Below are 12,909 nucleotides of genomic sequence, written 5' to 3' on the forward strand. Positions count from 1 at the left end.
CAACAGTAACCAAGGTTCTTTTTTTTTCATGCATTATTCTATGATAATAAATTTATGCATATCATTTAATTTTCTTTGCGTAATTATACTATAATAAAAAAATATTCTAGCATATAAGTAATAATTAAATGTACGATTTATTTTTTTGTACAAGATTACAAGTAAAATGACATTTCATTTATAATTATAATTTATAAAAATATCTCAACTGCTTATATACATATATATTTCATAATTAGTATTTCATCTTTTTAACATTTTTAAAAGTTTTAGGACCTCTTCGTTTATTATTTGATGATCCCCTAAGTTTATGATGTCGTTTTATTTCCCAATCTATTTGCTTTGAACTTGCACCATCTGCAGTACTATACATATCTGTACCACCATGTTTATTTTTTTGTTTACTATGTTCTTCAAGCATTTCTGCAAATTTTTCTGCTGATACAAATGTGTTACTATCAATTCCTTTTGATTTTTTATTCGGTTTATGCTTTCCTTGATCTCTTTTCTTTGTTCTATTATTAGTATTATCAAACATATCTTCGTTGTCGTCTGTGTCTTCATTAAAATCTATGTCACTTAAATAGTCGTCCTCATCCAGTTCCATATCGCTCAAATTTTGTAATTCTTCATCTGCGTCATCATTTTCATCTAAATCATTTATATTATCAGAATTATCGCTTGCCGCGCTTTTAATACTGCCAACTTCTAAATCGTCTTCATCCTCAACATCTATAAAAAATATAATCACACGTATGTTAAAAACAATTTTTACTTTAAAAAAGAAAAGTCAAAATTGTGTTAATGTACCCTTTTTCTTTGTTTTCTTAGTTTGGATGTCAGCTGCAATGTCTAGATCTTCAAAATCTTTGCCATCTGTTAATGTATCCAACATGTCGTCAAATTCTTCGCTATTAACACTTTCTATATCGTCATCTTTCACTTTAGATCCATGTTTAATTTCTTTCTTCTTGTTTAAATACCGATATAAGAACAATTCATCAACCGGAATACGTTCTTCCTTTTCATTAAGATATGAAACACTATCCACTGGAATACATCTGATACCTATAGGTTCATATCCTGCGCGTCGAGCCAGGGGATCATTCTTTTTTTGTATTTTTTTATTTTCTAACTTTTTTGGATTTTTGAAAACATAACGATCGAGAAAACGCATCAAGGACAGATCTTCTAATGGATCTCCAGTATAATTAATTGGTTTTCCTACACATGGAAATCGTACATTTTATATGCTTAGAAAAAGAAACACTTAATATTAATTTTTGTGAAAATTAGACATGGGTCGAAACCTGATTTTTAATTTTCATGAAACTTTGTGAGGTCTTCAAATTCTCGAAACCCAAAATGCTTAATTTTTTTTTTAAGGTAGTATTTATTTTGTCATGAACTAACAAATTCCTTTCAGAAAGTTATGGAAATGAGTGCAAGGTATAATTTCGAGAATTTCGAGTTTCGAGGTTTCGAATGTCCCATCCCTAGTAAAAATAATATAATTAAATATAATACCTTCAAGTATAGTATTTGCAAATAATACAACACTTGGATGATAATGTTTAAACAGTGTGATCAATTCATTATTTAATCCCTTAGTTACTCCAGCATAAAGGGGATTACGATAGAAAGGATCATATTCTTTTTGTTTACACAACTCAATTTTTACGTCATTTTCTACTTTTATTTTAGATTTATCTTCTATATTTACATCTCCAGTTGTAACATTTGTTAATACAATAGTATCTTCTGAATGTGTGTTAGGTTTTCCACATACATCATTATATTTTAAATTTATAGAATTGTGTTCAGTTTCAGAATCCCCATTTTCAATTTCAATACAATCTTGAGGTTTTAATAATAAGTTTTTCAATTCTTTATGTGTATGTAAAATTTTTGATACTACATATAAAATTCCACATGCCATATTTGCAGGAAAATATAATGCAATTTGTAAAATTCTTCTAATAAATGCATATAAACGTTGTATTTTATTATCTTTTTGAAGAACTCTGAATAATAAATTAAGAAATAGTGCCTGTTTATTTGCTGTTCCAATTTGTGGGTCTAATAACTTTCGATAAAAAGTAGAATAAAATCTGTCTGACTGTATTTCATCTTTTCCTGCAATCTATATCAATAACATAAAAATTAAACTTAATAAATGTAACAAACATACTATAATGTATAGGTACTTACTTGATATAATAAGTTCAGGGCATTTAGTGAGACATTGAAAGATCCAACATGTACAACTTTGTATACAGAGTCTATATGATTGTACAATATACTTGAATTCAATTTTGCAAATGGATATGCTCTATTCACACCAGTTAAAATTGCTGCCATCATTCTACTATCTGGTTCTCCTTTTTTTAAACAAGCTTTAAAAAATGCAAAGTAAACTTCAATAAGATTAGAAGCAATTCCTTCATCATCTTTGCTCAAAAGAAATTGAGTTAATAAACAGATTGCATAGTACTGAGCACGTTGTGCAACATTTTTTCTAAATAATAATTTTTCAACTTCTCGCAATACAACAATTTTCATGTTTGGATGCTCATGTAACACTTTATTTAAACAAAATATAACTTTAGATCCTACTTTACTGCTTGGATCTCCTATTTTATTTACAATTAATTCCAATAGTTTATGTTCTTGTTCAGAATTTCCTATTAACAGGTTTGTCATAACTGATAATGCTGTTTCACGATTTGAATCCACTGTATCTGATGCAATAGCAGCTAGAGCCATAACAAAACGTTCATATTGTTCACGTAACTGGTCCTCAAAGTACCAATGGGCCATTAACTTTTTTCTTGATGCATCTATTTGGACCATTGTGTCATCAGGATTTGCTTTATCAATTTCATTTAAATTTTGCTCTTCAAATTTAAGTAGCTTAAATGTAGGATGAAGTAAATCACATAAAAACAGATCCTTCAAAGATTTTATTACCATATTGCATTGATTGTGTTTTGCTATTCGTACTTGATTTACAAGCATTGTAATTCTAGCTAAATTATATTTTGGATTGTCTTGTACTAATACAATGGCAGCTGCTACTTTATCTGAGGTTGTACCTTGTGTTAATGCTGTTTTTAACCATACTGTTTCTGAATCACGGGACTTTGATTCCTTTAATTGAAACACAGCAGTTTCTGCATCTAAATATCTTTTAGCTTCAGCTTTCAAGTTTGATATTTCTGTTTCAGACTTAGAATGTTTAAATGGCTCTTCTCCTTTAGGAAATTCTGTAAACCATTTTATATTACCACCAGTGGTGGCTTCATCTATCAGTCTCTTTTTCATTTTGTTAATAACTTGAATATTTATTCATAAATATTACAAAAATTATACATTTGCAGTACAGAATAAAGAAATTCTCAGCACGTGGTTAATTTCAATAACATCGGTATGTCGACATTAGTAACGACGAATATATCTTACCGCACGAGCCACATGTTACACTAGGTCAGCACCTCATGCAACTTCGGGAATTCGATAAAGAACGTGAATGAGAGCCTTTCCTTCTTGCTCTTTCGAGCTATACACATAGGTACATACATATAAGCAAAGAATTATTATTTGAAATAATAGAATAGTTGGAAAATAAAACGTTTAAAAATAGTTTTCATAATCTTATTTGATAAACTATTTTCAAACGATTTATTTTCCAAGTATTCTATTATTTCAAATAATAATTCTTTAATTCTATAACAAGAAATGTTTATTTAATATTTAATTCAATTTGTGTCAATTATATTTTTTGGCTATATAGGCAAATATAACATGTTCAGTTTTATTCCAGAGTTATTCCGAAACAGAGTGTTCAGTCTCTGAGTCGTACAATATAAGAGTTGTTCAGTTTTTAGGTATTGTTCCCAAAGATGGGATTTTCTTTGTCTTCAAAGAAACCCGGATTGTCCCTTGGTTGAGGAATAACTCCCGCGAGCGCCCCAGGGGGCTCCCGTAGTGACCAAAAAGGACGGACCATGACGAGGGACCCAGATGTCATTTGTGCAACTTTGATAGATGAATTGTCCATCAAAATGAAATTAAAGAATCATTATTTGAAATAATGGAATATTTATGGTATATAATAGAATTTCTACATATTCTTCCGCAAAATACGCGTTGTTTGCATTTTGAAACATTAAAATCCTCCAATCCGTTCAGAAGTTATAATGTTTTAAACATACGCATGAAATTTCAAGCGAACATTTCTGGCCATAAATGATATTTTCGATAATGAATTTTTGAATTTCTGAAATAAATTGTTTCAAAATAGTTTATCAAATAAGACTATGAAAACTATTTTCAAACGTTTTATTTTCCAACTGAATCAAGAGGTGAGGGATGAGGGACGCTTGATGAAGGAGCTTCAAAAGACGGGGAGACCGCCAGATATGAGGCAAGCGGTCGAAGCAACGAGGCACCAAGTCGTCACACTGGCAAGAGTGACAAATCAAAGAGAGTAAACTGTCCTACAGAATAACACAAATGCTCACCGGTATCACCCTGTAGCTTCTAGGGTTAGCCATAACCATACCATGGTTTATTCACATAATCTACACCTGCGGCTCCTGGTGTCAGCCATACGCCGGTTCATTCGGACCTTCTCTACTTTTCCTAACCATACCTATACCATCGGTCTAACCACTATCCTCTACCGAATCAAGGATTTTGTTCGTCGCTTATAACATATTTAACTAAACAATTAATAGTTATTTAAAAATTGCTATTCGAATTTTATTGACTTGTATAGTATTCGAGTATGTTGTAACAAAATTAGCTAAGTCTGTTTAGTGTTATTTAATCAACTAATAAGTCTATAATAACAAAAATGTTGATTAGATATTGTATTGCGACATAACGTAATACATTTGTATTTTGTTCATTGTGTATTTATATATTTTTCGATCTACGAAAATATTTTTCGTATCTTAACGTTATGAATCATGTGCGCTTTAAGCTTTAGAATGGCGCCAACGTCTGACGGTTATGATAGGTTATCATGCACGTGACAGTTATTCAATTTTAATGTTAAATAGTAAAATTTCTAGTTTGTTAAATTAATTAATTGGGAAGCATCGTGGTGATACAATTTAGTGCCTTGTATTATATATTGTAATTATGGAAGAAAAAACTCAAATTGGACAGGATAACGTAAATGGTTAACAATTTGTTGTCTAATTTTGTTTACGAAAAGTGTTTAAATTCTAATGCAGATAAATTAATACATGGTACTTTCAGAAAAAGATAATGTTGTCGCCCTTAAAAACAGAATTCCATTACTGAAGGATTTATTTCATGTGCATGGAAAGGTCGGGGAAGGAACTTTCAGTTCTGTATTTTTAGCTACATTAAAATCTTCCGATGGGTCAAAGAAATTCGCTTTAAAACATTTAGTTCCTACTCGTCATCCTGAAAAGATTGAACATGAATTGCATTGTATGCAACAGATAGGGTAATGGATACATTAAACCATGATTACAATTTAACGAAAGATGTATATAGAAGTGTATGAATAAGAACTATTTATACTTGCATTAAATAACATGGTCAACATTTTTTTGCAGGGGAAAAGACTATGTGGTTGGATTAGAATTGTGTTTACGAAGTTTTGAAACAGTGGTATTTGTAATGCCATATATGAGACACGACAAATTTTCGGTACACTTTCATCTACATTTCAATTAATTTTATATAATTTTAATTGAAAATTGTGACATCATCGTTTGTTATCAATGATTTTTAAACAGGACTATGTACAAAATATGACCATTCAAGAAACAAAGGATTACATGATAGCATTGTTGACTGCATTGCGTAGAGTTCATCAATTTAATATTATACACAGGGATGTTAAACCTAGTAATTTTTTATATGATCGATGCCATAAAAGGTGAAAACATATAAATTATTTTCATATAAATCTATTTTGATGTTAAATTAAAACATTGATTTCTTATATATTATAGATACTTGTTAGTGGATTTTGGATTAGCACAAGAATATGTAGTCAAAAATAATTGTAATAAACTTAAATCAATTAATTTTGAAACCCACTCGCTTAAGCGAAAAAGAACAGATGAAGTGAAGTATTTATTACTTAAAACAATAAATAATGTTGGTATTTTTACAAAGAGTCTTATTACTATTTTTATTTACATGTTTTTTCAGAATAGTTTAAATCTTTCTCTTAGTTCAAGAAAAAAAGTTACAGGAGAAAAATGTTTCTGTTTTGGAAAACCAAAAGTATGTTCATTATGTACATCAAGACCAGACCAGACAGCCCCAAGAGCTGGCACACCAGGATTTCGTGCACCTGAAGTTTTATTAAAACATCCTTTGCAAACACCAGCAATTGATATTTGGGCCGCTGGAGTAATGATGTTGTGCATCCTCAGTGGCACTCAACCATTTTTTCATTCTCCAGATGATTGCACTGCGTTAGCAGAAATAACTACAATATTTGGATCAAATAAAATGCAACACTGTGCACATAAATTAGGTATTAAAATTGTTTATTTTTCATTTTGATTCATATTGAAAAATATTTTATTTTTACCATTTTCATATTGTTTATTTTTCATGTTTCAAACATTTTCTTTGCGAAATTAGGAAAACAAATTATCTTTCATGAGGATATACCAGGGGTTGACATTGTATCTTTATGTCAGAAGTTACAAAAAAGAAATAAGGGTTTATTAAATAATTGTAGAGATCATAGCATGTATGAAAAGGTATTTTAATTTATCATTTGTTTATAATTATGATTACAAATTTAATTATTATTTAAAAACGTTTTATGTAGTAGTAATTATAATTTTATATTGAAGAATATTTATTACATATTTTAAGGCATCGTCGGATGTTCAATTTCCAAAAGAAGCTTATCACCTTTTACTAAGCTTATTGGATCTAGACTACAAAACACGTCTTACTGCAGATCAAGCTTTAGATCATCCATTTTTGAAATCATAACATATTTTTCTAGTAATTTTAATTGTTCATAACTTTTGTCAGATTGATATTAAAAATATATATATCGAAACGTATATAAATTTAATATTACAATGTTAATTTCATTAAATTGAAAAATATTGTATATCATGCAATTGGTACATACACACGGGTACTTATACAAATATATAATACATGACTGTTTATATAAAATAAATAACTTAGGGTTTTAAACAGTGAATAAATAACTTTATTATATTTGGCAACAATAGTATACAATATCAAATTGTTAATAAATGCAATACTTTTGTGAGTTGACTACTTTTAAAAAAAATACTAAATATTTGTTTTTTTTATTAACTTTTTTAATAGTCGTACTATTCGTTATAAAAGATGAGATTGAACACATCTGAGGCACTTTATGCTATTATAAAGTATAATCATCGTAATATATTTCATACTATATTTATGATTTTCATAATTAGGTTAAGTATATGTTGCATATTTATTCGATATTTTCCAAATTATTCGTACTCTGCGACGTTTGTTCCTCATTTGCATTCTTCTTAATAAGTTCCCATTTTGCTGCTGCTTCTAATGCATTAGCTGCTATTTCCTTTATCTTTGTATTTTCCAATGTATCACTCTTTGTTAAAGCCATTAAAATTTCCATTACATCGGTTTCAATTAGTCTAGCCGCGACATCTTTTGTGCTTTTGATCATATTTAAAACAACTACGACTCCTCTATGTTGTAAGTCGGAATTTGGATTAGCAAGTAAAAATCGCAATGATTCCAACCAATCCTTTGTATCAAATATTTTCATACAAGATTTGTTGCTAACAGAAGTCAACATTGCTAAAGCTCCTGCGGCCGCCATGCATGTATCTATATCCTCATCTTGACAAAGAATTACTAGATATTTAACTCTATCGTTTTCGTCTTCGTAATATTTTACAGTATCTTCGCACATTATTAAATTATTTACTACTTGAGTGGATGCACGTCTCAACATATCATGGTCTTCAAACATATAAACTTCAACTTTTTGAAAACCTCCTTCTTTTAAAATTCGTTTTCTAATATTATCATTGATACCAGCTAAATTACATAAAGCCATTAAAGCTTCAAAGTTTTCAAGCGCGGAACATTCTGGATTTAGAAGATTTATAAATGGTCGGATCACTTCCATTATCCTTTCTCCAGGGAATGCAACTTCTGGATTTATTGTAATTCCTAAACGTGCAAGTGCTTGCGATGCTTGTTTCTTTCCTTTATCTGTTCCATCTAAGGCCAATGGTAAAAGAGCCTTTGCTCCACCTTGTTGAACAACAATTCCCCTTACTTCTTGTTGACTACAAATTGCATTGAAAACACGTGCTATCAATTCTCTGCTGTTTTGGCTTTCAGTTTTAGAAAGACTAACCAATGCGCTTGTAACACCAGCTTTAGCTAAAGATATTACTCTCCTGCTCACAAAATCTGTATCATCAAGTTCATGTTCTTCGGGTATATGATGCTTAGCAAATTTAGCTAATTCTATCATCTCTGGTATCATTTCTTGTTTATCGTAAGCATTACACAAATTTACTAATGTTGTAACAACACCGTAGATTACAGACTGATCTCCAGTTTTAGCAAGTTCTATCATTGCTTCAACTGCTTGACCATCTTCAATTAACTTTTCTTTAACTTCGGCATCAAACGTGAGATACGATAATCCTTCTACTGCCCATTTTCTCATATCTTTTTGTTTTTTAGGATTAATTAAAAATCTTCTACACGCTTCAGCCAATTTTTTTGTTGCTCCATCAGCAAATGGTCTTATCGTGGCATCTGAACCGCCCGAACTACCTAATTTACACAATCCTACCAAAGCACGTACTTTGATAGAATCGTCTTTAGACTGATATAATTTTTTCAATATATTTACGCCTTGATTTATAATCGCAGTAGCTTTGTCTTTTTTGGATGCAGCAGCAACAATACATTCGCAAGCAACCTTTTGTTGTAATACATCATCTGTGCCAGCCATAACAAGTATCATTTCCAAAATACCTTCTTTAGCAATTATTGTATTTCCAACATCCAATGGACCAAGCAATAAAGTTGTTATTGCAACTACAACACGGATCTATTTGGAACATAGCATAAATAAATACATTAGAAACTTATGTTTCTCATAATAAAATCTTCACGAAATATTGTAAAAGATGTATTTTGGTTACCTTAGATTCCATATCCGGTGTAAGTAATTTATCTTTAATGTATTCATCAATAGCATTTCCGAAGTTTTCTTTCGCCGCATCATAATACATGTTTTCATAAATTCTTGCCAAACATACACTGGTTACAGTTCTAGTAGATGGTGTAATATCCATTGAAGATTCATATTTACATTCTTCAAGTTCGCTTGCTACCTCCATTAAACGTTGTAAGCCACGAAGTTCAATCAACCGTTCCGCCCAATTTAAGGCAGTGTAATGAATATTACGCATAATAAGTTCTATAATTGCATCTCTAGCTATTCCAGAAATTGTCCTACTCGTTACACTGTACAATAAACAAGATAAAATGCTATCGATTTCTTTGTTATATTTGTCACATAATTCTTTATTTGGTTTTGTATCTGGTTTATTATCCATTCCACTATAAGTATTAAGTATGGTCTGTAACATAATATCAAATTTAAATACATATTTTAATATAATGTTACTGACTTTTCATATTAGTTACATTTACAAACCTGTAAACAATATTGTGCAGCATTAACTCTTTCTGTGAGTTTACTGTTAATCATTTCTAAACACCATGGCAAACCAATATCTTTCAGAATAATTTCAGTCCGACTAATATTATTTCTACATAATTCAGCAATAATTCTAATTGAAGCTATTATTATTTCTTCATTTTTTTCAACTTTAAAAATTTTCATTAATTTAGAAATAATTCCTTCGTTAAGCATTGCTTCTGCTCCTGCTCTTTCTCGAACAAGAACAAGCAAATTATTTATTGCTGTTTTACGCTTTTCAGTACCTTTTTCTATTTCAAAAACTATGTCCATCATTTGTGATACCTTCGCAAAAATATCATCACACATTGAATTATAATTATCACCATATTAAATGTCATAATAAATTTTAAGGCAACTTGCAATACATTGTTTTATCTAATACATTTGCTTCTACCATTGCAATAGAAACCACATTATGGTTGTAGTAATTTTATTTAATATAATGTATGCTTTTAATTATGCACAAATAAAATGTATTAAATAAGCCAATTATATATGTTTAATAATCACCCGAAATGTGAGACTGGTTTGTAATTCAAACATTGTTATTATACATGTGACATTGGTTTCTTACAAAAATCAGTGAGGTCATATATATGTAATGCATGAAAATAGTAATTGTATTAATGTATATTTCACTAATTAGCCTATCATGTTATATAATTAATGCTATAATACAAACCTTGGCACCAACACGAGAATTTTGTTTGTATCTTTCTTGTACAATTTCGTGTATCCGTGCAGCAATGGGTTGAATTGCTTTGTTGCCAGGATCTATTGAAATAATATATCTTGCATCGCGATATGCTTCTTCAAATCTTTCTAATGCTTCCAATGCTTGGCATCTGCGAAATAATGCTTTAGGATCGTTTGAGCATATTTCAAGAGCTTCGTTGCAATCTTTAATAGCTTGTTCATATTCTTTCTGTTTTAAGTATGTAGCTGCACGATTCTTGTAATATATAGCTTTTTCAGAGTTGTTTTCATTTACAAGCTTCAATGCATTTGTATAACAATTTAAAGCTTCCGTCCAATTCCCTTTATTAAATTCCTGGTTACCCTTTTCCTTCCATTCGTGTGCAGTTGTAGTTGCTTTTGTCATGATGGAAAATGTTTTAACTAAAAACTTCCTTTAACAAAATCCAAAGAAAAATTTTTATTGAATAGAGTTCATATACTGTATTAAGTATAATATTAAATAAATAAATTTTAATTTAACTCTTAGAAAATGAGTATTTTTGCATAATCGGATCGTTCTCTAAGGGTTAAAACTTAAACGAAGAGAACTGGTTAATACATTATAAGGGCGTTAAGAGATTATGAATAATATTAATATGATACATACTTGGAAATAGATATTATATTATATAAACTTCTTCAATCAGAGATTCACTCGTCAAAAATTCAACTACCGGCAACACTTTTGAAAGTCTATAGTGCAATACTGAAGCTTGCGCCGCTTCTGCATCGCGTTAAAAAGAACACAGAATTGTCCAGACGTTACTAGATTATTTCAAGTTTATTTTAAACTGCGTTTACCCCCACAGTTCGAACGAAATTATATGTGTAGGATTAAAATAGATTTCGTACGCACTAATATCATCTTGGCTACACACAGTGTAACCAGATTTGACATAATTGAGTGCATCGACGGTGGCACTAGTAACGACGAACTTCTTTTAGCGCGTAACAAAATAGTGGGAAAAGCACTCCAAGAAATCAAAAAAGAAGGCGAGTGTGAATGAGCTCGAGTATTCGAGTATCGAGATTTCGAGTAGTACTACCCGAGCAATTTTACTTTCCGACCTATGTAGATGTTATATTCCTCTTAATAATACTTTATTAAAAGTCAGAATACTAAGTTAAGAACTAACGGTGTACAATAAAACACACTATTCGTAGACTAAACTTGATGTGCTCGTGTAACTGCCAAAATTTGATTCTAATTTTGCCCGCGGGATGAAATGCGAGATATACAGGGTATTCGGCATCTACATGTTAAAAATTTAAGAGGTGATTCTAGAGATGAAAATGAGACCAACATCAAGAATAGTAATTTGTTAATTGAGGCTTCGTTTAAAAGTTATTAACATTTAAAGATCTGCCTGTTGAACGACAATCTGCAAACAACTGCGTGCGCACGATAGGTCGCGGTCCTAGTGGTTCTCACTTACAAAACTGTAAGGCTGTCGATACGTCATTAAGCAGAGTTTCTCATGCTGAGTGAGAACCAGTAGGACCGACTTAACCCAACCTATTGCATGCACGCAACTGTTCGCAAAAGCCTCAATTAACAAATTACTATTCTTGATGTTCGCCTTATTTTGGCCTCTAGAATTACTTTTTAAATTTTTAGCTTATAGATGCCAAACACTCTGCATGTAGGGTAGGAAAAGTAAGAAAGATAGGGTTATCTAGAAAAAAGGCGAGATAGAGCTTCGGAAAGTAGAAATGCTCGAGCAGTCAAGAGACGAAATCGTATGTGATAAATGTAATTGTCGCCAGGTCGGATGTCACGTGTTTCAAAAGCAAGGAAAAGCTCACATTCGCCTTCTTTCTTAGACGCTAAGAAAGTTCGTCGTTACTAATGTCACTGACGATACACTCAATTATGCCAAATCTGGCCATACTACTTTAGACAGAGTCATTCAAATCAATTGTATCATCGGTTAGAGACTATATAAACGAATGATTAATTGCGTCAGTCAATAAAGAATTTAAATTGAACAACATCAATTATATTATGATTAATCGTAAATATTGTAATGTATCAAACCATAAAGTGTTTGCTCAAAACAAAGACAAAGGATCAAGGTAGAAACCAATTTAATATACCACCGCATGGTACCTGTGCCACCGGTTGTGACCGCCGTAAGAAAAGCCCAATAACAGGTGGCTCCGCGCCGCGGCAGGTGAATCAGTTTCTTTTCTTTTCTTTTTTCAACTTTTCTAGTCGATGTACGTTCCATTGTTTTCGAGCGACATACACAGTACTTACCTGACAGGGCGTATCGAAGACGTCGTGTCCGAAACTTAATCCGTTGGTCGTGCAAGCCACAAGTGTCAGCAGGAGAAAAGAGAAATGACGACTTTGAGGAACAATGTGTCGCGATAGATGCAATTGATTGCATCGT

General features: G+C 31.1%; 3 protein-coding genes across 5 annotated transcripts; 1 reads left to right on the plus strand and 2 right to left on the minus strand.

Annotated features, from left to right (window-relative positions):
- Positions 1 to 235: 235 nt before the first annotated feature.
- On the minus strand, positions 236 to 3,542 carry Noc1 (Nucleolar complex protein 1). The gene is made up of 4 exons (XM_076762133.1): positions 2,212 to 3,542; positions 1,528 to 2,143; positions 811 to 1,224; positions 236 to 732 (listed from the first exon to the last, which is right to left on the minus strand). The coding sequence occupies exons 1-4, from the start codon at positions 3,322 to 3,324 to the stop codon at positions 236 to 238; spliced, it is 2,640 nt and encodes an 879-aa protein (XP_076618248.1). The 5' UTR covers positions 3,325 to 3,542.
- Positions 3,543 to 4,418: 876 nt separating this feature from the next.
- On the plus strand, positions 4,419 to 7,166 carry LOC143340477 (cell division cycle 7-related protein kinase). Its single transcript, XM_076762488.1, has 8 exons — positions 4,419 to 5,188; positions 5,269 to 5,482; positions 5,595 to 5,688; positions 5,778 to 5,920; positions 5,997 to 6,111; positions 6,199 to 6,529; positions 6,640 to 6,761; positions 6,880 to 7,166. Exons 1-8 carry the CDS (start codon positions 5,149 to 5,151, stop codon positions 7,000 to 7,002), a joined length of 1,182 nt encoding a protein of 393 aa, XP_076618603.1. The 5' UTR covers positions 4,419 to 5,148; the 3' UTR covers positions 7,003 to 7,166.
- Positions 7,167 to 7,225: 59 nt separating this feature from the next.
- Positions 7,226 to 12,871, minus strand: Unc-45 (unc-45 myosin chaperone). 3 transcript variants are annotated; one of them, XM_076762466.1, is made up of 5 exons: positions 12,774 to 12,871; positions 10,458 to 10,905; positions 9,728 to 10,057; positions 9,210 to 9,650; positions 7,226 to 9,115 (listed from the first exon to the last, which is right to left on the minus strand). In XM_076762466.1, the coding sequence occupies exons 2-5, from the start codon at positions 10,875 to 10,877 to the stop codon at positions 7,487 to 7,489; spliced, it is 2,820 nt and encodes a 939-aa protein (XP_076618581.1). In that variant the 5' UTR covers positions 10,878 to 10,905; positions 12,774 to 12,871; the 3' UTR covers positions 7,226 to 7,486. The 3 variants fall into 3 exon arrangements, with proteins under 3 accessions (XP_076618581.1, XP_076618580.1, XP_076618579.1); XM_076762465.1 differs by lacking the exon at positions 12,774 to 12,871 and adding an exon at positions 11,121 to 11,356; XM_076762464.1 differs by lacking the exon at positions 12,774 to 12,871 and adding an exon at positions 11,149 to 11,355.
- Positions 12,872 to 12,909: the final 38 nt, after the last annotated feature.

Source organism: Colletes latitarsis, chromosome 3, assembly GCF_051014445.1.
Source record: "Colletes latitarsis isolate SP2378_abdomen chromosome 3, iyColLati1, whole genome shotgun sequence".
Classification (NCBI taxonomy): Eukaryota; Metazoa; Arthropoda; class Insecta; order Hymenoptera; family Colletidae; genus Colletes; species Colletes latitarsis.

What these genes read in the sequence shown, in the direction of transcription:
- Noc1 (XM_076762133.1), bottom strand. Translation starts at nt 3,324, where the DNA reads ATGAAAAAGAGACTGATAGATGAAGCCACCACTGGTGGTAATATAAAA. An exon ending in TGCAAATACTATACTTGAAG is followed by an intron (nt 1,225 to 1,527) that starts GTATTATATTTA and finishes TTCCATGTGTAG; the next exon opens with GAAAACCAATTAATTATACT. An exon ending in TAAGAAAACAAAGAAAAAGG is followed by an intron (nt 733 to 810) that starts GTACATTAACAC and finishes TATTTTTTATAG; the next exon opens with ATGTTGAGGATGAAGACGAT.
- LOC143340477 (XM_076762488.1), top strand. Translation starts at nt 5,149, where the DNA reads ATGGAAGAAAAAACTCAAATTGGACAGGATAACGTAAATG. An exon ending in CATTGTATGCAACAGATAGG is followed by an intron (nt 5,483 to 5,594) that starts GTAATGGATACA and finishes ATTTTTTTGCAG; the next exon opens with GGGAAAAGACTATGTGGTTG. An exon ending in TATGATCGATGCCATAAAAG is followed by an intron (nt 5,921 to 5,996) that starts GTGAAAACATAT and finishes TATATATTATAG; the next exon opens with ATACTTGTTAGTGGATTTTG.
- Unc-45 (XM_076762466.1), bottom strand. Translation starts at nt 10,877, where the DNA reads ATGACAAAAGCAACTACAACTGCACACGAATGGAAGGAAAAGGGTAAC. An exon ending in ATTCTCGTGTTGGTGCCAAG is followed by an intron (nt 10,058 to 10,457) that starts GTTTGTATTATA and finishes ATTTTTGCGAAG; the next exon opens with GTATCACAAATGATGGACAT. An exon ending in CTGCACAATATTGTTTACAG is followed by an intron (nt 9,651 to 9,727) that starts GTTTGTAAATGT and finishes ATTATGTTACAG; the next exon opens with ACCATACTTAATACTTATAG.